At 39.2% G+C, this 22,965-nt stretch overlaps 2 protein-coding genes across 4 annotated transcripts; one reads left to right on the top strand and one right to left on the bottom strand.

Moving 5' to 3' along the window:
* Positions 1–438: 438 nt before the first annotated feature.
* LOC106881134 (18S rRNA (guanine-N(7))-methyltransferase) lies at positions 439–20,495 on the bottom strand. 3 transcript variants are annotated; one of them, XM_052978250.2, is made up of 12 exons: positions 20,397–20,495; positions 15,102–15,139; positions 13,541–13,636; positions 11,761–11,843; positions 10,748–10,844; positions 9,132–9,228; positions 7,105–7,155; positions 5,092–5,177; positions 4,184–4,288; positions 1,026–1,118; positions 711–805; positions 439–614 (listed from the first exon to the last, which is right to left on the bottom strand). In XM_052978250.2, the coding sequence occupies exons 1-11, from the start codon at positions 20,439–20,441 to the stop codon at positions 751–753; spliced, it is 846 nt and encodes a 281-aa protein (XP_052834210.1). In that variant the 5' UTR covers positions 20,442–20,495; the 3' UTR covers positions 439–614; positions 711–750. The 3 variants fall into 3 exon arrangements, with proteins under 3 accessions (XP_052834210.1, XP_014786890.1, XP_014786891.1); XM_014931404.3 differs by lacking the exon at positions 439–614 and having other exon boundaries at positions 701–805; XM_014931405.3 differs by lacking the exon at positions 439–614 and having other exon boundaries at positions 701–805; positions 15,093–15,139; positions 20,397–20,455.
* Positions 20,496–20,601: 106 nt separating this feature from the next.
* Positions 20,602–21,958, top strand: LOC106881133 (uncharacterized). The gene has a single exon (XM_014931403.3). It carries the CDS (start codon positions 20,655–20,657, stop codon positions 21,516–21,518), a length of 864 nt encoding a protein of 287 aa, XP_014786889.1. The 5' UTR covers positions 20,602–20,654; the 3' UTR covers positions 21,519–21,958.
* The last annotated feature ends 1,007 nt before the right edge of the window (positions 21,959–22,965 follow it).

The following is a 22,965-nucleotide window of genomic DNA, read 5'->3' as shown; positions in this document are numbered from 1 at the left end:
GAATATGGTAAGAAAAGGTTTGATTAAGAACCTCCAACTATCTGAAAATTTAATCTTAATGTTTCATAAAGCAACTGACTGGCGCAAAGCATCAGTCAAGTGTCTTGTGGTAATTGAATGCCGAGTTCAAAACCTGCTGAGGTCAACTTTCCAGGACTGGTAATATGCTGGGATCAATTATTTTCTCTCAGAATCATTTACAGCAAAAGGGTTGTGAGGGGCTGCTCACACTGAATCCCAACTACACTGTAAGAGGGACACTTACATCGACCTTTGTCTCCAAGGGAAGGTTAAGAGAGTGGTGGGGGCTAGCAATGTCTTCCCAACTATCATGCAGAGAGGGTATATGTGAGGGGGACTGATGTTCTGCAAGACACTGAAAAGTTAAAACAATGAAGTAACATAATTAGATGAAGTGATCCAATTTAATTCTCTGTCAAATGTAATCCTTATTTATTCACATTGTTTTCAGTTAATCCTGGATTATCTCATAGCTTTGAGATTTCAATGATGTGACTGTATATTTTTAGAATGACATTGTCAGGTAGGTATGAAAGGCTTGGGCCTAGTTTGTTTCAGCCTAAAACAGGTGGAGTATCTGGGCTGGATATAACCTGTTTAAATGTTAAAGGGTCCAATTATGGATTTTACTTCTACAAGATTGTTAGGATCTCATTAGAATTACGGAAAAGAAGAAAAATTAAACTCACAAATATTTATTTATTATATCACAGCTTAAAGAAAGCATGTTTAGAATTGTGACCGTCTCTTTCTTCCTGTGTACTTCGTATCAGGTCGAGTATCTCTGAGAGGAAAATAAATGAAGATAATGTAGGAAAGGTCTGTATTAATAATAAACATTTATATACACTTGTAGGATATATTCTTGTGAACTAACTAAAGAATATTGGTAAATAGTTATACACACTTGCTGTGTATAACTGTGAATTAAACAATGTTGTTTAAAAGTAAGCAGTTCTATACACTTGCTAACAGAATGGCAATGAAATAAACTGAACACTCACCTGCCCTGTCGCCTCCTTCGATCTTTCTTCTCTTGGATCCAGTCTTTGCTCTTTTTAGGATTTTTGCATTTTCTTAGTTGTTTAACTCTTTCTCTGCAGGAAAAGAAAAAGTTTGGTTTTAGATAATGGAAAAGTCAGCAGATTCACAAAGCAAAACCTTTGCTTTAAATAAATGAAAATATATACAATAATCTAAATCCAAGGCCTCTGCCAGGGGTGTAGCCAGCCCACTTATGCGTACCTTTCCTACATTGGACACTAAACTCCACTTGCGAAGTCTTGTTGAGGCAAGTGAAATCGAAATCGAACTAAATTCGACGACTGGCACCCGTGCCAACGTCCTCTCCTTCATTGGACACAAAACTCAGCTTGCGAAGACTTGTTGAAGCAAGTGAAATCGAGCTAAATTCAATGACTGGCACCCGTGCCAACGTCGTCTTCTTCATTGGACATGAAACTCAGCTTGCGAAGACTTATTGGGGCAAGCGAAAGCGAAATCAGGATGGCACCTGTGCCCAGCGTCGCCTTTCTGGCACTTGTGCCCGTGACATGTGTAAGGATTTTCGAGCGAGATCGTTGCCAGTGCCCCTGGACTGGCCCTTGTGCGGGTGGCACATAAAATACACCATTTTGAGCATGGCCGTTGCCAGTACCGCCTGACTGGCCTTCGTGCCGGTGGCACGTAAAAGCACCCACTACACTCTCAGAGTGGTTGGCTTTAGGAAGGGCATCCAGCTGTAGAAACTCTGCCAAATCAGATTGGAGCCTGGTGTAGCCATCTGGTTTCACCAGTCCTCAGTCAAATCGTCCAACCCATGCTAGCATGGAAAGCGGACGTTAAACGATGATGATGATGATAACTATGGTAAATATGAGGGTAATAAATTAACATAATTTATTACCAGTGGTTAAAGCATGCAGACACAAAAAGGAGACCATTGACAGGGTTCCTTACATGCTAAAAAGGGCAGTTAAAACCCAAACCACACGTAGTACTTTACACAAAAGGGTCACTTAAGTAGACACATGTTAGGTGTACAGAGGAAGAAAGCATCTTTTGGCTGCATCAGCAATTCATCAAATAGAAAACAAGATGGCTTCTGAGAAGTGTAGGAATAAACAAAGAAATCTCTAAGTGTATAACAGGGTAATAGCTGATGGTTTTTATGAAAGCCACATCAAGACACTTGGATTGGTAATATAAAGAATATAGATTTTTCTAAAAGAATGGAATCATCATCATCATCATCATCGTTTAATGTCTGCTTTCCATGCTAGCATGGGTTGGATGATTTGACTGAGGTCTGGCAAGGAAAAATTTGAAGATGAACCAGTATAAGTATTGTCTGATAAATCATTAAGTGATTGGGCAGGCTCCAGTAGGCATTACCATATCGTTTATTTTATGCTATTAACAAGAGCTACTGTTCTATTTTAGTATCATTGATCCAGGGGCAAGACCATTTGTTGACAGCTGTTTCATAATCTGTGTCCAGTTTCATCAGAGGTGCTAAATTGTCTAACACACACACACATATGTATGTATGTATGTATGTATGTATGTATGTATGTATATATATGTATGTATGTATATATATATATATATATATATATATATATGTATTACTGAACCTTATGTACCGATGCACCCTAGAATTACTTTAAAAGACCATAAGGATAATTTTAATTCTGGTCCAAAAGTTAGACTTATTTGTCCATGCAAATCAGATCTAGGTAAATTAAGTAAGATCATTTTAGATGAATATATTAATAAATTAAATGAAATTAATTACCTTAAACTTGGGAATAGTAGTAATGATACTTTAAAATGGTTTAATGATATTAAAGATATTAAACGAGGACAAATACCTGTCAAATGTAAATAATTCCTCATCCCTTAAATATAGAAATGGATGATGATGATGATGTACTGCAACATAACGAACAGAATCTTCATCTGAGTGAATCATGCCAAGTGACCATCAGAACTGCTCATTCGTTCTCCAGAAATTGTGACAATTTTTGTCCTGCCTGTAGCTAAGTCATTGTAGGCATCCATCAATCTTGAGAGGCCGAGGATCTCTTGTCCGATTTTAAGGAAGGGTTCTTTAGTGCAGAGCTCCTGGATCATGCTTTGTTGACTGGGATACATGTCAACAACTGTCACTCTTTGTTTACACTGACTGCTTTTTTCATGCAATGGGCAGAGTGTAAGCAATTTGTGCCCATGGCACATATGTGACTGTCAATGATGTTGTTTTGGGTTCAGTCTCACTGCATTGCACCTTGGGCAAGTGACTTCTATTATAGGCCGGGGCTGGCTAAGGCTTTGGGAGTAGATTTGATTGACAGAAACTGAAAGAAGCCTTATGTATACCTATGTATTAAATTAGATATATGTGTGTGTGTGTCTTGATATTGCATGATAATTATAAATGAGCATCACCATCATACAAGCAGTGTCAATTGTTCCAAATCTTTCGTTAAAAAAAAAAAAGAAATGTGTTCAGCCATGGCAAAATAATGGAGACACATGAGGGCTGGCAAAAGGGAAGGCATCATTTTTCAGTTTCTACAGATGGAGGAGCTTCTTAATGCCAACCGTTCTACAGAGTGTGCTGGGTATAAGCCCTAAATTAGCAGTCATTAAACACAAGTAAAGGGACCTCACAGCATCTCTTTTCTTCTCTACTCAGCAGCCCTTTTATAGGGAAGGACGACAAGAAGAGGGATGGGGGATGAGAGGGTTTTGTAGTCTGAGAGATTCAGGACAGGAGGATGAGAGAAAACAAGTTGAACGAGGAGATCAACGATGGAAGCTGAGGCAAAACAGGAGGTGGTCCCATGCAGTTGTTGATAGGTTTTGAGAGGGGTTGGAGGATTTTGGAGGAATAGTCCAAGTTGGGTCCTGATTGAGGGAATATAGAACCATTGTCTCAATCATTTATTTCTCTAATACAGACAAACATGGAAAAGAGATATTGAACAAAAACACAATATAATCTGATTGCTTTAACATCTTGTTAATTACTAACTTGTTAGAAAGGTTAATTATTAGAGTGTCCCCTTGTCTTGATGATATTTCCATGATATTTTCCCTGAACTCTCATGTACAACATGCAAGACCCAAGTTCATAAAATGCAAATTTAATGCTTACCGTTTACTAATGTAGTCGATGTGGTTATCAGCAGAGCTACTTTCTTCAGTGCCAAGACCTTTAGGAAGCTGTTGGACACCGCCAGAAAAAAGACAGAGGAATATCCTGAAAACAAATAGATTAATGGTTTACGAAATCTTTTGTTGTGTCATAAACTGAATTCAAAACACAAAGAATTAGTTTGTCCAACTCATTCCAGAATGGAAAGCCAGTGTAGAACGATGACACATCGATAGTCAGGTGGTCATCAATAAGCAATAATTCTTTCTAATTTTAGCACAAAGTCAGCAATTTTAGTAGGGAGGAGTTAGTCAGTTACATCAACCCCAGTAATTGACTGGAACTTTATCTTATTGACCCCTGAAAAGACAAAAAGCAAAGTTGACCTTAGGAAATACAACATGGACTTTTGGGCTCATTTTTCATGTTTTACTCATTGGACTGTGGCCATGCTGAGGCACCATCTTGAAGGGTTTTAAGTCAAACAAACCAACCCCTGTACTTTTTGCCGTTTTTACGTTTGATACTTATTCAGTTGGTCTCATTTTGCTGGACTGCCAAGTTACAGGGATGCAAATAAGCCAACACTGGTTCCCAAGTAGCAGGTGGACAAACACACACACAAGTGAGAGGCTTGCACACAGCCTCCTCCACTTACCAAATCTCACTCACAGACAGACAGACAGACATTACATGCAGTAGACTAAATCTTTGTTTTGGCTGGCACTGCATCTTCTAACAATGTCTTTAGGGATTCTGTAGAGTTACAAGCAGACAACAAAACCTTTCTCCTGTTTCCCACTGTAGATCATTGGAACTTTCCATGATGACATGATCGCTGGGGGAGGAGAGAGTGTAAAGAACAAACATACTTAAAGATAAAAAAAAAAACCCAAACAAATACTAACTTTTTGGCCTTGGTACTGTTGGGGTAGTCCACAACTACACCACCTAGAAATCCAGCTTTCATTGCTTGTTGTGTTATTAATTCCAACTATAAAACAAAAGGTTTGGGAAAAAGTAAAGCATTTAAATAATAATAATAATAATAATAAGAGAATAGGAAACCAGACATAGTGTTAATTGAGAAAGAAAGCAAACGATGCTGGATCATAGATATAGCATGCCCAGATGACAAAAAGGTATGCGATAAGGAAGAAAGAAAAGTCGAGAGATAGGACAGGTTAGCTTGGGAAGTTAAGCAGTTGTAGTCGAAGAAAAAGGTAGCAGTAGTGCCAATAATTGTCGGAGCCCTGGGAACAGTACGCAGAAATCTCGAGAAGTACGTGGAACAAATAGCGGCTGCAATAAGGGTGGAGCATTTTCAGAAAACAGCACTGCTTAGAATCGCTCGAATACTCGGGAAGGTGCTCGAAAAATAAGAGGTGTTAGCTTAGTTCAGTGGTAGTGAACAGCTGGCACCGTAGTACATCTCCAGCGTTAGAAGCTGTGCAAAGGCAATGATAATAATAATAATAATAATAATAATGGTTTTAAATTTTGGCACAAGGTCAGCGATTGTCAGTGAATGGGGGAAGAAGTTGATTGTGAAGATCAAGGCCTAGTGATTAGGGTGTTGCTGTCAAAATCACAAGAATGTGGTTTTGATTCCTGGATCAAGAAGTGCATAGTGTTCTTGAGCAAAGACACTTCATTTCATGTTGCTCCAGTCTACTCAGCTGTAAACAGGTGACCACCCTGGAATGACCTGGCATCCCATCTGGGGGAGGGGGGAGTGTTGTGGTCTTGGTCACTTAATCACCATGGAAACCAGGTAACTGTCCCTATAAGTTCAAGGACTTGAGACAGTGGGAAGGGGAGGGTGTTCATCCAGGATATTTGCTGAGAAAGTATCTAATGAAAGAGAGTTAATCACTCATTAACAGGAAGTAGAGAGAGGTGTCATAGTCAATGACTGGTGCCACGTAAAAAGCACCCAGTACACTCTGTAGTGAAGTGGTTGGTGTTAGGAAGGGCATCCAGCTGTAGAGACCAGGCCAAAAGAGACAGTTGGAGCCTGGTGCAGCCCCCTGGCTAGCCAGATCCTTGTCAAACCATCCAACCCATGCCAGCATGGAAAATGGATGATGATGATAATGAATATCAACTACTACAAGGGTAAAGGAGATGCTTCAGAAGGAAATAACTACAGACCAATCAAACTGATAGACTGAGTTACAGAAGTAACAGAACATTTGATCAGGAAGCGAATTAGATGAGATGCAGTTTGAGTTTGTATTGGAGACAGTGTTCCAGCAATGATCCCTGGCATTTAGCAGCCTGGAGAATACCTGACAGGGTTCCTTGTTCTGTGGTTTGATGGTTACTAAGGAAACTAGGGTTAGAGGAGTGGTTTGTGAGATCTGTATAAGCCATGTAGAGAGAGTGTGAGAGGGGGGGGGGAGATGTTAGCAAAGTGAGATTCGGTAACAAATTCAATAAGAACTATAAGAAACAAGAAGAGGGGAAGGGGTACCAATACCAGTCTGGTGGCATCATGCTAAATTCCTTATTGTATAGTGCTAGTGGGGAGACTGCTGCTATTTCTAGCTTTTGGATATCTAGCATTGACAAGGCCAAGGAAAGCTGAAATCATGTGATCAGGTTATATCGACAGTGGGTGATGTACCTCCCACTAGTGATGTAAATAAGAGGGCTTATAAGCATGTTCTCTCAGGCTAACTATTGCAGTATTCTTTGTTCTAACACAACATCCACTTTTAGGTGGGAATAAATATATATATATATATATATACACACACACACACGCCCCCAACTAACAGACATTATTTGCATAAGATGATCAATATTTCTAAAGAAGCCATATTTTTCAAGTATAAAAAAATTTTAAGAACAGCAAAATGAAAGCAGAACAAAAATAAATCCAGAGTTAAAGAGGAAGAAAAGTTGAAATTCCGAACCTGTTGTCCATTTTCTGGATATAACTGGAAAACAGCTCTTGCGCCACGGGCCTGCCAATGATAGAGGGAAAATATTTATAAAAGAGATTTTTGTATTATTGCAGGGATTGGACAATTGTGATTTATTATTGCTGGTGTTACACAAAAAGCATCCAGGCTACTCTTCTAAGTGGTTGTCATTAGGAAAGGCATCCAGCTGTAGAAACCCTGCCCAAGCAGACAATGGAGTCTGGTGCATCTCCTGTCAAACTGTTTAGCCCAAGCCAGTATAGGAAATGGATGTTAAATGATGATGATGATCATCATTAGATTAATGTTGGAAGTTTGGGCAAAACAAGTTTGCAATGTTTAACTTACCATTCCACAACTTCTACAGGAGCTTTACTTATTCTAACCCCATTCATCACCATTTAATGTCCATTTTCCATTCTAGCATGGGTAGGACAGTTTGACAGGAGCTGGCAAGAGAGAAAGCTGTACCAAGCTCCAATTGTCTGCTACGACATTCCACCAATACACCTGTCATTAACTGTATACTTCATTCATACCTTTAATTATCTTTAATACTTCAACAATTACCATAACCTCAAATGCTTCGTTTATTTCCCCGTTAATGATACAGTTCTTTCCACTTTGTTGTGGTTTTGTGTACCTCAACTTTTCCACATCTCATAGAACTACTAATTTCACTGAGAAGCCCACTAATTAGTTTTTTCATTAATTACCTTATTATAAATCAGTACCTGATGCAGTCTTGCATAGAATCTAACAACCATTTTCTTCCAGAACCTTCATTATCAGTTTTTCTGCAGATCCCTAGTTTTCTATATATTACGGAACTATTTCTTATAGAATCTCACTAATTAGTTTTACCTAATTTTCTTTGTTAATTATTGTTTTATTCATTTACCTTTTATTGTTACTGTACATCTTAATGTAATTATGTAACAACCTGTCTCTTCTTAATCTAATTATGTAACAACCTGTCTCTTCCACAACCCTGTTATCTAGTTTTAATTATTTTACTTCATGGAGGCTTCACGGAAGCAGTGACGTCAAACCAAGTGAGATTGTAGTTGTGGCTGATGCTAGTGTTGCATGATTGGCCCATTGAAAGTACCCTCCTATCGTTGGGTGATATGCTGTGCTTGTGAAGACCTGTCGAACCGAGTGAAATCATAGTCGTAGCCGATGCCAGTGCCAATGACACATATAAAGCACCATTGGAGCATTGGGCCTCATGGAGGGAATGACAGGTGACCAAGACCTTTGGCAATTTACTGTGCTTGTGTTGACCTGTAAAGCCAAGTGAGATTGTAGTTGTGGCCGATGCCGGGGTCAGGTCAATGCTCCCCCTCCTGTGCTGGTGGCATGTAAAAAGCACCCACCACACTCTCGGAGTGGTTGGCATTAGGAAGGGCATCCAGCTGTAGAAACCTTGTCCAATCAGATTGGAAGCTGGTGCAGCCCCCCACCCAGTTTACCAGTTTCCAGTTCAACATGACTACGACTACGATTTCACTCGGTTCGACAGGTCTTCACAAGCACAGCATATCACCCAACGATTGGAGGGTACTTTCAACAGGCCAATCACGCAACACTAGCATCAGCCACAACTACAATCTCACTTGGCTCAATGTCACTGCTTCCATGAGGCCTCCATGAAGTAAAATAATTAAAACACATTCAATCAATTCGAACCAACAATCTCTGCACAGAAAGATTAACACTTTCTTTACTAGATTATTAGGTTAAATATCATCTGTTATATTAAAGTGTTATGGATAGATTCCTGTTGTGTAAAAAATGTTACACTGTTGAAAGGGGATGGTAAAAGTATGTATGTGATAAAGAGAGAGAGAGACAAAGACTGAGGCGAATGCTATTGACATGTGCATACATATGATCACACATTCATGCGCGTGTGCACACAGCTGATAATCAATTGTTATTCATCTTCTATTGACTCAAGAATGAAAGACCAAAGCATTAAGGGGTGATGCAGAATTATATTTCTGTTAACTTACCATACATGCATACAAGGAGCTGAAGAATTTAAATAACCGTTTCACTGGGTGATGGGTTTTCTTGTCAGCATTACACAGCCACTGGATTGCAGAAATACTGTAAATATGCAGAAGAATGAATATCATAATTTGGGAGAATATTAATTATCAAAAGAAATGATGATGATGATAATGATGAAATTTTAAAGATTTTTTTTTGAAAAGACAGAAAAAAGAAACAACCTCCCCCCATCTTAATTTATGATAATGACATTTATTCTTAAAAAGCTTTGCAGAAAGATAACTATAAAAAACAGAAATGTTTGTTTATGCCACTAAAAATAATTCTCTTTTGCAACATAACAAAAATATATAATTGTAAACTGAATAGGAACAGTTTGTTGAGATTTTCTGATGAATCAGAAAATCTCGGAAGGGGCTGTAACTTGCTGTAACCACACAAAATTTTGGTAGGAGACTACAATTGGCTGTAAGAACACAACCGTTTTACAAGAGGGCTAGAGTTTGCTCTAACTTCAGAGCCGTTTTATTAAGAATTACAGTGGTTTGCTTCTTTTCTTTCTCAGAAGAATGGAAATGAGAGGAGTGGCACTCATGCCTCTCCCAATGATGTTAAAGTGAAAGGAAACAGCTTTAACAAAAATCAAAACACATTCTTTGAATTGGCTTAGGGAAATATACCACTCAACTGGCTCATTGAAGAAAATAAGGTATGCACAGCAAAGATAATTAAATAATTACGCATCACTGAGATTAATTTAATCAATGCCTAACAAACAAAGTTATGTAGGAAATGGTTGTGGGGTTAACGAGTTCGTTTTACAATTCTATGGCTCCAGATTCTGTCTGATTGTACGGCACCTTGAGACAGAGTTTTCGGTCCAGATGGACTATATGTAATCTGAACCTTTCCCCCCTTGTTTTATTTATTTTTTTTACGGAATCCCACGTTTTAGGCTATGGAGATTCCGATTCTGAAAAATGTTTTTTCAAAAATCTCAATTTCAAAATTTCGATCCCCCCCACCCGGGTTTTTATATAGATCCACAGGGTAAACTTAACCCTAACTCAAACCCTAACCCTAACACTAGTTTTGTGAGATTTGGCTGTTATTTCTAGCATGTAAATAGCCTGCTTGGTGGTGGTGGTGGTGGTGGTGGGGGGAATTGAAATTTTTCAAAAAAATTTTTTTCAGAATCGGAATCTCCATAGCCTAAAACGTGGGATTCCGTAAAAAAATTAATAAATAGGGTGGGGAAAGGTTCAGATTACATATAGTCCATCTCTACCGAGTTTTCTATCAAAGACTCAGTTCAATCCAACCAGAAGCCTGTTAAATGGATTATAACCATTCCTGGCTGGATAATCCACTGCCTGGCTTAACTCTATCAACTGACCTTGAGGTGCCTTACAATAATTTGGAACAGGTCTTTGGTTTCTATCTTTACCTCCAGCAATCTTGGAGACCCTATAAATGTCATTGGTGTTACCTTTTCTCCTCTCTCATAGCCATAAAAAAAAAGGGACAAAGATGGATGTGTTGACCAGTGAGATTTTTATTGAAAGCAGTGAAGCAAAAATATAAATCTGAAAGAAAATAATGCTACATGCCATACCTGATAACTCCATCAAATGTGCCAGCTCTGAAAGGCATTCCATGTCCCATGTCACCAAGCAGAAAGTCTCCGTCTGAGTCACGCTCCAGTGCCACATCTGTAATTAAAAAGTCCATTTAATAATAACGAGGCAATTATTTCAAAACAAAATTTGTGTTGGTGCCACATAATAAGCACCTAATGGTTGGCGTTAGGAAGGGCATCCAGTCATAGAAACTATGTCATAACAAACAATTGGAGCCTGGTGCAACTTCCAGGCCTTGCCAGCTCCTGTCAAACTATCCAACCCATGCCAGCATGGAAAATGGGCATTAAATGATGATGATGGTAGTGATGATTTAACTTACTGTCAGAAATAATAACATAAAGCAATTATGTTGTTAACAGTTTAATTACAGATACCAATTGCTCATCATCAATAGTTATCAAGAGCTGTGATGACAGAGAATTGGCCCCCTACCTCCTGACAGCCATCACAGACACACTTGCAGCAACTTTACACACACACACACACACACATTTTATAAAGATGTAATAAATAGTAGCAAATGAAGTAGTGTTAATACTGAACAGCAGCCTTTATATCCTACTTAACAACAACGTATTGTTGGAACACCACATTTCTGTGGTGTTCTCCATGAGAGATCCTCTCATATAGACATAAGAATAGGAGAAGCACAGACAACATATCATTAGCATGGGTGGCAGAACTGTTAAATCCCATGATTTCAGTGTACATGCACTTCAGCAGCAGGCATCAGGCTCTTTAAATTATAGATATTAGTGACAGAAGCAGTACTAGTGATTACTTCCCTTTACTAAGCGCATTTTGTTTCGTAACGTTTTTGTAACTCAAGCAAAAGTCGGTGACAGGAACTGCATCCGACCAGAAACAAAAAACTGCTTCAACAAATGGCAGACATAAAACTGATGATGATGATGATGATGATGTGTGGGAGTGATTAAACACGAGAGAGGAAGAATGCAGAAGCAAAAGAAGTGAAATAACTTACCCAGCATAGCAGAACTTATATCAATGCCAACCCAAATATGACCATCCTCTGTTAAACACTCACCACTCAGACCGGAACCACACCTGGAAATAACAATAATAATAATAAAACAGTAATTCAATAATCAAAACTAGATTTGATAATATTTCTAAAGATATTTTATATAAAGCATGAATGGCTCCATCTTATGATTGCATAACGAGCAGGGAAGCAGCCAAACCTCAAAGTCACTGAGTCTTAAACACACCAGAATACCAACACCTTTAGAATTCATAACATTTACTAATTATATGTAAACTGAGAGGAAGGATGATGATGATGATGATGATGATAACAACGACGACCATCATTGTCATCATCATAATGCCTTGATGCAGTACAAGGCAGTGGCTCTCATGGCTTCTAATGTTAACTGATTGGAAACGCTATCGTGTACATGTTTTCTCTTAGTGTAAAAGATGGGCAACAGTAAATATTCTGCTCAATACCACAGATTTGCTTGACCGTAACCAGTTGAGCATGTCCCTTAGTGGCTGTCAATATGTGCATCTCTCATCATGAGCAGAAGTAGTGGGGGAGCATTATAGCCATGTGTTAAGAGGAATCCTTTGGAGTTTGGATAATTCACCTTTGGAAACATTCAACATCCTTAAACAACCCTTATTCAGGGACCTTTTGAATGGAATGGGCTACTTGATCTGTGGAAAATTCTAATTGGGTTCCACATGCAAGGTCGTGCACTGTTTATTGTGATATGAGATCACCATGTTGCGCACATGGTTATTATGCATGTGCCTGGTGTACCCTTATCAGTTAATTACATCGACCCCAATGTTTTTTCTGTCAAATGATGAATACAGTCACCTCTCAACAACTATTCCCCATTGCCAGTGTTCTATTCACTGTTTTACACAAAGATTATCACTTTCTGATACTTCAAGCACCTAGGGACTTTCTTACGATTCTCCTTGTCTCTAAGAAACAATATTTTTCAAATAGTGTTCTATTCACTTCTTCACCCATCCTCCCAGTCTACTGATCAATGAGAAGATTGTCTGAAACCTTTCTACAAGACTATATTCTTACAGTCTCAATCTGCAAGTCCTGGTGTCTATCAATCTTATCCATTTCCATTTCAGTCCCTTTGGTATCAAAGGAACGGATATACCACATGCTGGTTCTCTTCTCTTTTATCTAAGATCACCATGTCAGGTCTAGCATTTTCGTTTGTGTTGTCAGTCTGTATCTCCGTGTCCTACAGCATCTTCACTTTGTCACTGGTGTTGTATATGCTCTCCTTGGTCTGGCATAATTGAAAAAAACAAAAAAAAAAACATCCTGGAATCAGAGTTCTAAAAATATTGTGGTTGTTATTTAGCCCTAGGCTGGCTCTGATTGCACAATCCTCTGATTAAAAGTATCCCAGTGATGACTATTCTGCTTTTATTTAGATGTAGTCTACCTAAGACTACACTGTCCAAAGACCTTCCTTTTATTAGAGATGGTCCATGGAGTTTCATCTAAATCTAGATTTCAAACGGAACACAAACCAACTAACACTTTTCTTCAACCTATTTCTTCATGAAACCATTTAAGTAAATGCAAAAGCAGACGTTAGAAGACGAAAAGGCAAAACTACGATTAAAACAAGTTTTAAATCATTGAAAGTGTGGAGGTTTCGATTGTGGTTCTGTATTTGAACACCGCTTGTAGCTCATTAGTGTCAATTCATTAGATAAACAATGAGAAATAATATGAGAAACATTTCAAATGGACTCACCCAACATCTAAAATATAACAGCTCTGATCTTCTGGTAGGTTTAATAATTCAATGGCTCTTTCGGAAAGTTTCGACTGAATATCAATCATACGAGAACTGGAAATAAACACAAGAAATGGTACGGTCAATGGTGAACATCAATTTGGAAAAGGAAAGGAAGGAGAAATAGTATTAGGACAGAGAAGTGATAGGTGGGAGCACAGGTGATGTTGAGTGTGTGAGATGCACAATGGGGGGTGGGTGGGCGATACAGCGAGAATCAGGTGGAGGGTGGGGGTGGGGGGAAGTGTTGGGAAGATGTGAAGGAGAGGTTTGTCAAGGACACACACACACACACACATATGTATATATATAGTTCAAATTTACAGAAAACAAAAGACAAAGACAGGTGAAGTTACAAGTTTGACACTCGGGAAGAATGGAAAAATCTTTGACTTTTTGAGACTATGCTTTTCAACAGAGAGGATTGAGAGAAGGAAAAAAAATGAAAATGAAAAAAAAACGGAGAGAGAAAAGACATGCGAAGGGATTGATATATATATACGTATAGACACAATAGTATTATCTGATGGATAATACTGAGAGCCCATGTCTTGCTACTGAAGCTAACACCAGAAAATGTTACATAAGAACAAGAATAATAATCTTACTTCATGAGAATTTCATGGTGTTAATACAATTAAATAAACACGAATGTTTTAAAATGAAAATTACTGATTATATCAAAAGAAAATTACAATAAAACGAACTTCTCATTTTTATAGAATCCTCCCCTGTGCCTCTTATACGACAGGTCGGACAGAGTAATCAAGGGAGATAAACGCAATTAGTATTAGTGTTATCCCCCTTTGGAGACTGGAGAGAGAGAGAGTACCGATTATAGTTGACACAGCTATAAATGTGTGTATATGTATATAACAGTATTACAACAGTATTATACATAATGTCTTTATGTATAAATAAAATAACTACAAATATGTGTGTATTTAAATGTGCATCACACAAATATGTGTTTATAACATAAATGACAATAAATACATACTTATGTACATAAAACAATTATAAACACATATGTGTAACTGTGTATAAAACAAATAAATATAAAGGTTTAATGTGTATACAACATAAATAACTATAGATACATGGGTATATTTAAATGTGTAAAAGAGTAAAGACCCCCCCCCCCCTGTTCGGTCATGAATGACCATGAGATTGCACCTAGAAAGTTTTCCTCCTAGGTACAAGTCCGGGCAAGGCTGTTTATGGAAGACCAGTAGTCGCCCATGCATACCACCCTCCCCTCTCCCCGCTACCGACGTTATCCAAGGGAAAGGCAAAGGCTGATACAGCTTGGCACCAGTGACGTCGCCACTCATTTCTACAGCTGAGTGAATTGGAGCAACGTGAAATAAGGTGTCTTGCTTAAGAACACAACACAGCCTAGTCTGGGAATCGAACTCACTACCTCATGATTGTGAGCCTGCCACTCTAACCACTAAGCCATGCACCTTAAATATGTATATAACATATATATATATTAATAAATACTTGCGTTTCTTACTTTGATGTATATTTCTGAGCTTCTGTTTCATTATAAAACTGAAAAAGTCAAGAGAAATAAAATAAAATAAAACATTAGAAATGTGTTTCTTTTAGCAAAAACTGAAGTTAGATGACAACTAAATATTTTTTTTTAATGTTTCGAGATCTGTTGATATAGAATTGTGGATAAAATATGATCTGATCATAGAACCGGAAGAATCAATTTGCCATTACGGAAGAGAAATATTTAGTGTTTCCAGACTTGCAGGAACCATGAAGATGGTTGAGGAGAATAATTTCCGCAAGTGTTGGTCATCTATACGGCTACAGATAGGTGTGAAACAAACGAGAGATTTTGTTGTGAGTTTTGGTCAAGAGTGAAATGCAAACTTGAAGTTCATTTTGGAGAAGAAAAGTTGTGTAGTATGAATTGAATTGAACCACTTTCATCTTGTGAGCTGCAGCCCATGTTGGGGCACTGCCATTTATGTGCACAGTTGGTAGGTAGACTCAATAAGACATCATCATCATCTTTTAACATCCACTTTCCATGCTGGCATGGGTTGGACGGTTTGACATGGAGCTAGCCAGACTCCAATTATCTGTTGTGGCATGATTTCTATGGCTGGATCATCATCATCGTTTAACATCCATCTTCCATGCTGGTATGGGTTGGACGGTTTGACTGAGGATTGGCAAGCCGGAAGGCTGCACCAGGCTCCAATCTGATCAGGCAAGGTGTCTACAGCTGGATGCTCTTCCTAACGCCAACCACTCGGAGAGTGTAGTGGGTGATTTTATGTGCCACCGGCACAGGAGTCAGTCGGGGTCGAGAGTGGTGGATGGCATCGACCACGTTCAGATGGTGCTTTTTATGCTCCACTGGCGCAGGGAGCCAGTGAAGCGGCATGGAGAGCCAGTGAGGCAGCACTGGCATCGACCCTCGCACGAATGGTGCTTATTGCGTGTCACCAGCATGGGTGCCAGTCAGGTGGCACTGGCATCGGCCACAACTACAATTTCCATTTTACTTTCCATTTGATTGAGATTCTGATTTTGATCGATGCCCTTCCTAATCCTAAATCAGTTAAGACAATCCAATAGGTAAAGCGACAATGGCAATTTGGTAATGCCAGGGTTTTTTTATTTCCCTCCCAGTCACTCCAATTCCTCTCACCACCACTTGCTGTCTCTAAACATCCTCCTCTATCCCCTCTGTACCACTTATACTACCATACTCCCCCCCCCCACTATTTCCTGTGTGCAGTCCCTCTCCCTGTCACTCCAGTTGTCTCTCTAACTCTCTCTCTTCTTCCTCTCCTACTTTGTCCCACTGACGTAGCCAAGGATTTCCTCTAAAGTAAGAGGCCTACCTCAGTCCACCTTTCATATTCGAATCTCTTGGTTCCACTCCTTTGTCTTGTGAGCGTATGGTCGCAAGTGCCACATAAACAGCATCCAATACACTCACTAAAGTGGCTGGCATTAGGAATGGCATCCAGGCATAGAGACCATACCAAAACAAAGGCTGGTGCAGCCCCCACCCGCCCAAATTACCAGCTCCCGTCAAACTGTCCAACTCATGCCAGCATGGAAAGCAGATGTTAAATGATGATGATGATTTAGGTTAGAGGTGGAATGAGATGCAGGGTGTGTGGGTGCGTTGTATCGATTAGTGAAGATGTCCAATTAATTTTGTTTCCTCCCAACTTTTATCCTGAAGAAATAAATATCTTTTGAAGAAATTTTGCAGATACATTTCCAAGGATATAAATTTATATTGATCACATTGAAAGAAAAAAAGAAAGAAAATCTCTGAAGGAATTTCGGATTATTCTCAACATTGTTTCCACATAATTCTCTTTAAAATGCTTTCTTTAAAAAATATTTTTTTTTTCAAATAACAGTTTTGCAGAAATACATTTTCAAGTGTCGGTTATGTAATTTTAAGGTTTCAAATATATAAATTTGAAAATAAAAACTTAGAAAATGCTTAGGTTACGACACTTCTCCATCGTCCCACCGCAAAATTTTTTATGATCAACATTGTAGTGAACCCCCTCTGAAACGAATTGAAATTATGAGCAGTGGTTTTCAACTGGGGTCCATACAACAAAATAGTAAATTGGGGCTCAACAATAGTATTTTAAGGGTCTCTAAAAATATTTTGCTTAATAAAGAGAATGAATGGGAGAAAGAGAGCCTGCCGTATGTCGACCCAATAGAGGGACCAGCTATCCGAGTTGATAGTACCAGGGTAGATAAAGCAATTAAGAGTATGAAGACCGGGAAAGCCCCCGGCCCATCAGGAATCACTGCAGAGATGCTCAAAATATCTGGCAGTGTTGGCTATAGCCTAGTCACCCGTATTACGAACCAGGTGATACACGAAGGAGTCATACCCAATGACTGGTGTAGCAGCATCATAGTCAACTGCTACAAAGGTAAAGGGGACGCTTTAGATACAAATAATTACAGAGGCATCAAGCTGTTAGATCAGGTTATGAAAGTTACAGAGAGGGTCATAGCCCAACTAATTAGGGAGCGAATCAATTTAGATGAGATGCAGTTTGGGTTCGTGCCAGGTAAAAGCACTACTGATGCCTTATTTCTAGTGAGACAGTTGCAAGAGAAATACCTAGCTAAGGATAAACCTCTGTACCTGGCTTTCGTTGACATGGAGAAAGCCTTTGACAGGGTCCCCCGATCCCTTATCTGGTGGTCAATGAGGAAACTTGGGATAGAAGAATGGTTAGTGAGAGCTGTGCGAGCCATGTACAGAGATGCTGGCAGTAAGGTGAGGGTTGGAAATGAGTACAGCAATGAATTCCGGGTAGAGGTAGGGGTCCACCAAGGTTCCGTCCTCAGCCCCCTATTATTTACCATAGTCCTCCAGGCAATCACAGAGGAGTTCAAGACAGGTTGCCCCTGGGAGCTCCTCTATGCTGATGACCTTGCCCTAATTGCGGAGTCACTATCAGAACTAGAGGAGAAGTTTCAGGTGTGGAAGCAAGGTCTAGAATTGAAGGGCCTTAGAGTCAACCTAGCTAAAACCAAAATCCTAATAAGTAGGAAGGTAGATAAAACACAAACCCCTTCAGGTAGATGGCCCTGCTCAGTATGTAGAAAAGGAGTAGGTAGTAACTCTATAAGATGTACCCGGTGCAAGCTATGGACACATAAGAGGTGCAGCAACATCAAAGGCAGGTTAACTAGCAAGTTAGTTTTTGTTTGTGGCAGATGTTCAGGTGCAATAAAGACTGCAAACAAACAGGAAACAACTTCTATCTCATTCCAGGGTGAAAAACTAAGCTTCCGCTATCTGGGCGACCAAGTTAGTAGTGGGGGTGGGTGCGCTGAAAGTGTAGCTGCTAGAATAAGAATAGCCTGGGCAAAGTTTAGAGAGCTCTTACCCCTGCTGGCGACAAAGGGACTCTCACTCAGAGTAAAAGGCAGACTGTATGACGCATGCGTACGAACAACCATGCTACATGGCAGTGAAACATGGGCTGTAACTGCTGAGGACATACGTAAGCTCGCAAGGAATGAAGCCAGTATGCTCCGTTGGATGTGTAATGTCAATGTGAATACCCGTCAGAGTGTAAGTATCTTGAGAGAAAAGCTGAACATTAGAAGCATCAGTTGTGGCGTGCAAGAGAGACGATTGCGCTGGTATGGACATGTGGTGAGAATGGAGGAGGATAGCTGCGTGAAAAAGTGCCACACCCTAACAGTTGAGGGAACCCGTGGAAGAGGTAGGCCCAGGAAGACCTGGGCTGAGGTGGTGAGGCAAGACCTTCGTACATTGGGCCTCACCGAGGCGATGACTACGGACCGAGACCTTTGGAAATGTGCTGTGCGTGAGAAGACCCGGCAAGCCAAGTAAGATCGTTGCCAGTGCCCCTGGACTGGTTCTTGTGCGGGTGGCACATGAGATGCACCATTTTGAGCGTGGCCGTTGCCAGTACCGCCTGACTGGCTCCTGTAGGATTTTCGAGCGAGATCGTTGCCAGTGCCCCTGGACTGGCTTGTGCGGGTGGCACATAAAAGACACCATTTCGAGCGTGGCCGTTTTCGTGCGGGTGACACGTAAAAGCACCCACTACACTCTCTGAGTGGTTGGCGTTAGGAAGGGCATCCAGCTGTAGAAACTCTGCCAAATCAGACTGGAGCCTGGTGTTGCCATCCGGTTTCACCAGTCCTCAGTCAAATCGTCCAACCCATGCTAGCATGGAAAGAGGACGTTAAACGATGATGATGATATGTATGTATTGGTAAGTTTCTTTCTCTAACATTTTACATAACTCAACCTATAAAAGTTAATGTGTGAAACACAGAATAGGAATTTCGTAAGAAGTTTCAATAAAACTAGTTTTTTAACATCAAATGGCTATGGGGGTCCACCAGAATATAATAGCAGTCAAAAGGGTCCCCAAATAAAAAATGGTCGAGAACCCCTGATAATGAGGAAAGTCAGGAAGGCGCCAAACTGTAGTTATACCCACAGAATAGCTAATTTGGTGCGCGAACATTTGGAATTTGGTTAATCATAATTTTAAAGAAAATTTGTTTTTCTAATGAAATTTTGCAAAGAAAGATATGAGAAAGTTCGAGAGGGGTTGAAGTAATTAAATCGGAACTACTTCAATGCAGAGGTCCCAATGCATCTACGTAACGATTTGAAGGGGAGTTTTTAGGGTTAGGGTGTCATTACACGTCCACTGAGTACATTTAAAATGTTTTGTACGTAACACCTATATCTAAGTCGTATGACTAAGGGAATTCTGTATTGAAGTAGTACAATTAAATCGACCCCAGCAATTCACTGGTACTTACTCCATGGACCCCTGAAGAGAATAAAAGACCAAGTCAAGATATCAACTCTGAATAAAATGTGCTGAGCACATTTTATGAAAATGAGACTACCATACACACATAAAAAACCCCCAAAATTGTTAAAATATCTTCTTAGTATAGAATGGTGGTAAGTTTTACATCTTCTCAAAAGTCATTAGTTGAACTATTTTTTGACACACATTTCAACAAACGCCCATAAATTAAATGCATTTATCGTAGCCGTCAGGCCACGATGGTGGTCCGTCGCGCTTTATGAATTAATCTCTGGCTCCGACGTTAAAATAATCATTAAAACATGAGACAAGAAAAACACGTGTATCCTTTATAAAAAACTAATAGTAGGTTAAAAATATGTTTAGAAGACATTGCATCGTTGTTATGTCATAAAGAACCACAATATATGTTTATTAATAAATTAAAGAGCCACTCTATACATATTTATTAACGAATTACTCACAATTTCTGGCGGAGCTTGTCTCTCAGGCCGACCACTCGCTGCCATATTGCGACAAGTTTAAAGGAATCAAGCAAAGCTAGCAGTTTCTAAATAGATTTTCTTTCATAAAAGTTTATAAACTCTTTTCAGCATTGAAACAATAATAAACCATGTATTTTGATATGGAATGTTTTGAAATATTTGTTTTGTTATATTTATAAATAAATGATATATATAGAGCTGAGTTTCGGAGCCAACAACCGGTTGAGGTCAGTGTTTATGGCTCTCAATAACTCCCAGATTCCTTTCAGGATCTGTTTAATTTCTCATGGATTTACCGGCAGATCTAATTTTCGAAGTATTTGTCCATCCAAGGCTCGATATTTTGATCGAAGAAGATATCTTCAAAACAGGTTTTATACAAGTAGATTGCTCCACTCTTATGTAAGTATGTGTCAACATGTGCCTGGACTCTTAATTAACAAACAAAGGTGCCCTTATGGCACGCATTGGGCCATCACAAGGAATATTTACATTTCTCAAAATAAAAGACCTACAGCAGTTAACAGATTGTTATACAATCGGAAATGCTTTTCTGCCCGTTTCCTCTCTTCTAAACGTGTTGGACGTAAGTTTGAGATCAAAAGTCGAAACTTGTTTGATGTTTTAGAAGTAACTCCCAGGGCCCACAATTCGGAAATTAAGAAATCTTTTTACCGTTTATCGAAACGGTATCATCCTGATATGAATAGATCACAAGAAGCAGTTACAAAGTTTGCGGAAATTTCTGCAGCTTACGAAATCCTTAAAGACACTCAAAAACGGCGAATGTATGAGAGAGAACTGATGAGCAACAAACAAATAAGTTCTGAAGAGCTCAGGAGACACACCAGTGGAAGCATGCAAGACCATTACAATAAACACCTTCAAAACAAATCTCAGATTAAGAGACGTGCTCTGAAATATGACGACGACTTTTGGGTTTATTATGGATCTATGAAAGACTCTAGGAAATCTAGCCACGAAAATTTGGAAGCAGTTTTAGAAAGATATAAAGAAGAGGAAAGACATAGAAGAGCAAAAGGACTTCTTGGAGGAACGGTGGCCCTGGTTTTTTTATTGACAGTTATGTTTTGGAAATAACAAACCGGTTGAGTTAAAATTTGTTTTTGTATAATAAGGAATTTTTGTGTTATATACTCAGTTATTTTGGTCGTAGTTTCTTGAAACCTGCTGCCATAATAAATTTATTTCTGTTCTACATATACAGGGTGTCCACAAACTCTGGGTACATGGGGATTAACACAGGAATTTCAACCATGTTTCGTGGTCTGCTACCACAACAGCTCCTTTATAGGATCCAGTTAGCTCAAGACATCATCAGGAGGAACCGCGTCCGGTTTCGGCCCCTACTCATCTACCGTTTTGACAAATTATTTATTTTAACAAATTATTATTTCTTATATTTGTTTATGTTATGATATTATTTACTCCATGTACCCAGACTTTGTGGACACCCTGTATTGATATGTTACAGCTAAAGTTATATTAACATTTAAATAAATTATTAAATATTTGTTTAATTGTTTTCTTGACTGGGATTCCTTGACTGCGGAGCCTCTGAGCCTGGAAGGTGTTTTTTTTAATATCCAGATCTTCGTTGTTAAACCCTAATTCAGTTCCCACTGTGATCTTCGTCCTATTTTTAAGAATGCCGGGTGCTATTTGAGGGAAATGTGACTGTTATTTCTGGCAGGTCAAGGTCACGCGATGATTTGTGTAAGAACAGTGATGTAACTACTTGAAAGAAATCATATTTGAATCCTTCTCACGGGCCTTCAACATGGGAACATGACAAAGTTGTGTCCCTTGAACCGAGGAATAGGGAGTCCCTCGGTTTGCTAGAAATAGTAGCAAAATCGCTCTTAAATCACATCCACCCATCTTAAATAAGGATATATTGAAAAATGCATTTAGGGATTTTAAAAAAAAATGAAAGTAAACTGAGCGCAAATGATGACAATGTCACCCTAATTTCATGAAAATAAATCGTCACATAATCAATGTATAGATCAATCCCATTTATACTATGTTCTTCATTGTGAAGGAGAAGTTCTTTGTTGTCAGCTCCTTCGCTGGCTTCTAACCTACTCTTGCTTTGGCTTCTAGGCTTTCAGAACCACCCATCTACCTACTTTTCATTCGTTCACCAAAATAGCAGAAGCTGTCAACCACTCCTTCTAAGAACCTTTGAAGTCCACCTTTGTGGTCAGACACGAGTCTGTAGCCCCCACTACACTTCTTTTGTGTCCAGAGTTTACAAGAGAACATCACTTCCTTGATGGTGGCTGGATTCAGCTTCTTGTATCTACTGTTATTTCAGTCTTTTTTATTCCCTTTTCAGGGTTATGTTACTTTCAGAATATTTTTCCATTATGTACTGTTTTGACTATTTATGAAGGTACCCTCAAAAAACCCCACATATCTCAGGAATCCATGGCCCAATTTATATGAAACTTGTTTTATTGTTTGTATTCATATTTCAGGCGTACTTTACTTTCAGAATATTTTTCCATTATGCACTGGTCTC

This window comes from Octopus bimaculoides, chromosome 1, assembly GCF_046866305.1.
Source record: "Octopus bimaculoides isolate indiv1 chromosome 1, ASM4686630v1, whole genome shotgun sequence".
In the NCBI taxonomy this organism is placed as follows: Eukaryota; Metazoa; Mollusca; class Cephalopoda; order Octopoda; family Octopodidae; genus Octopus; species Octopus bimaculoides.
This window is presented reverse-complemented; position numbering and strand designations above follow the sequence as displayed.

What these genes read in the sequence shown, in the direction of transcription:
- LOC106881134 (XM_052978250.2), bottom strand. Translation starts at nt 20,441, where the DNA reads ATGGCAGCGAGTGGTCGGCCTGAGAGACAAGCTCCGCCAGAAATT. An exon ending in AACAGTACCAAGGCCAAAAA is followed by an intron (nt 4,289 to 5,091) that starts GTTAGTATTTGT and finishes ATTTGTTTTCAG; the next exon opens with GATATTCCTCTGTCTTTTTT. An exon ending in ATCGACTACATTAGTAAACG is followed by an intron (nt 1,119 to 4,183) that starts GTAAGCATTAAA and finishes CTTTTCCTGCAG; the next exon opens with AGAAAGAGTTAAACAACTAA.
- LOC106881133 (XM_014931403.3), top strand. Translation starts at nt 20,655, where the DNA reads ATGGCTCTCAATAACTCCCAGATTCCTTTCAGGATCTGTTTAATTTCT.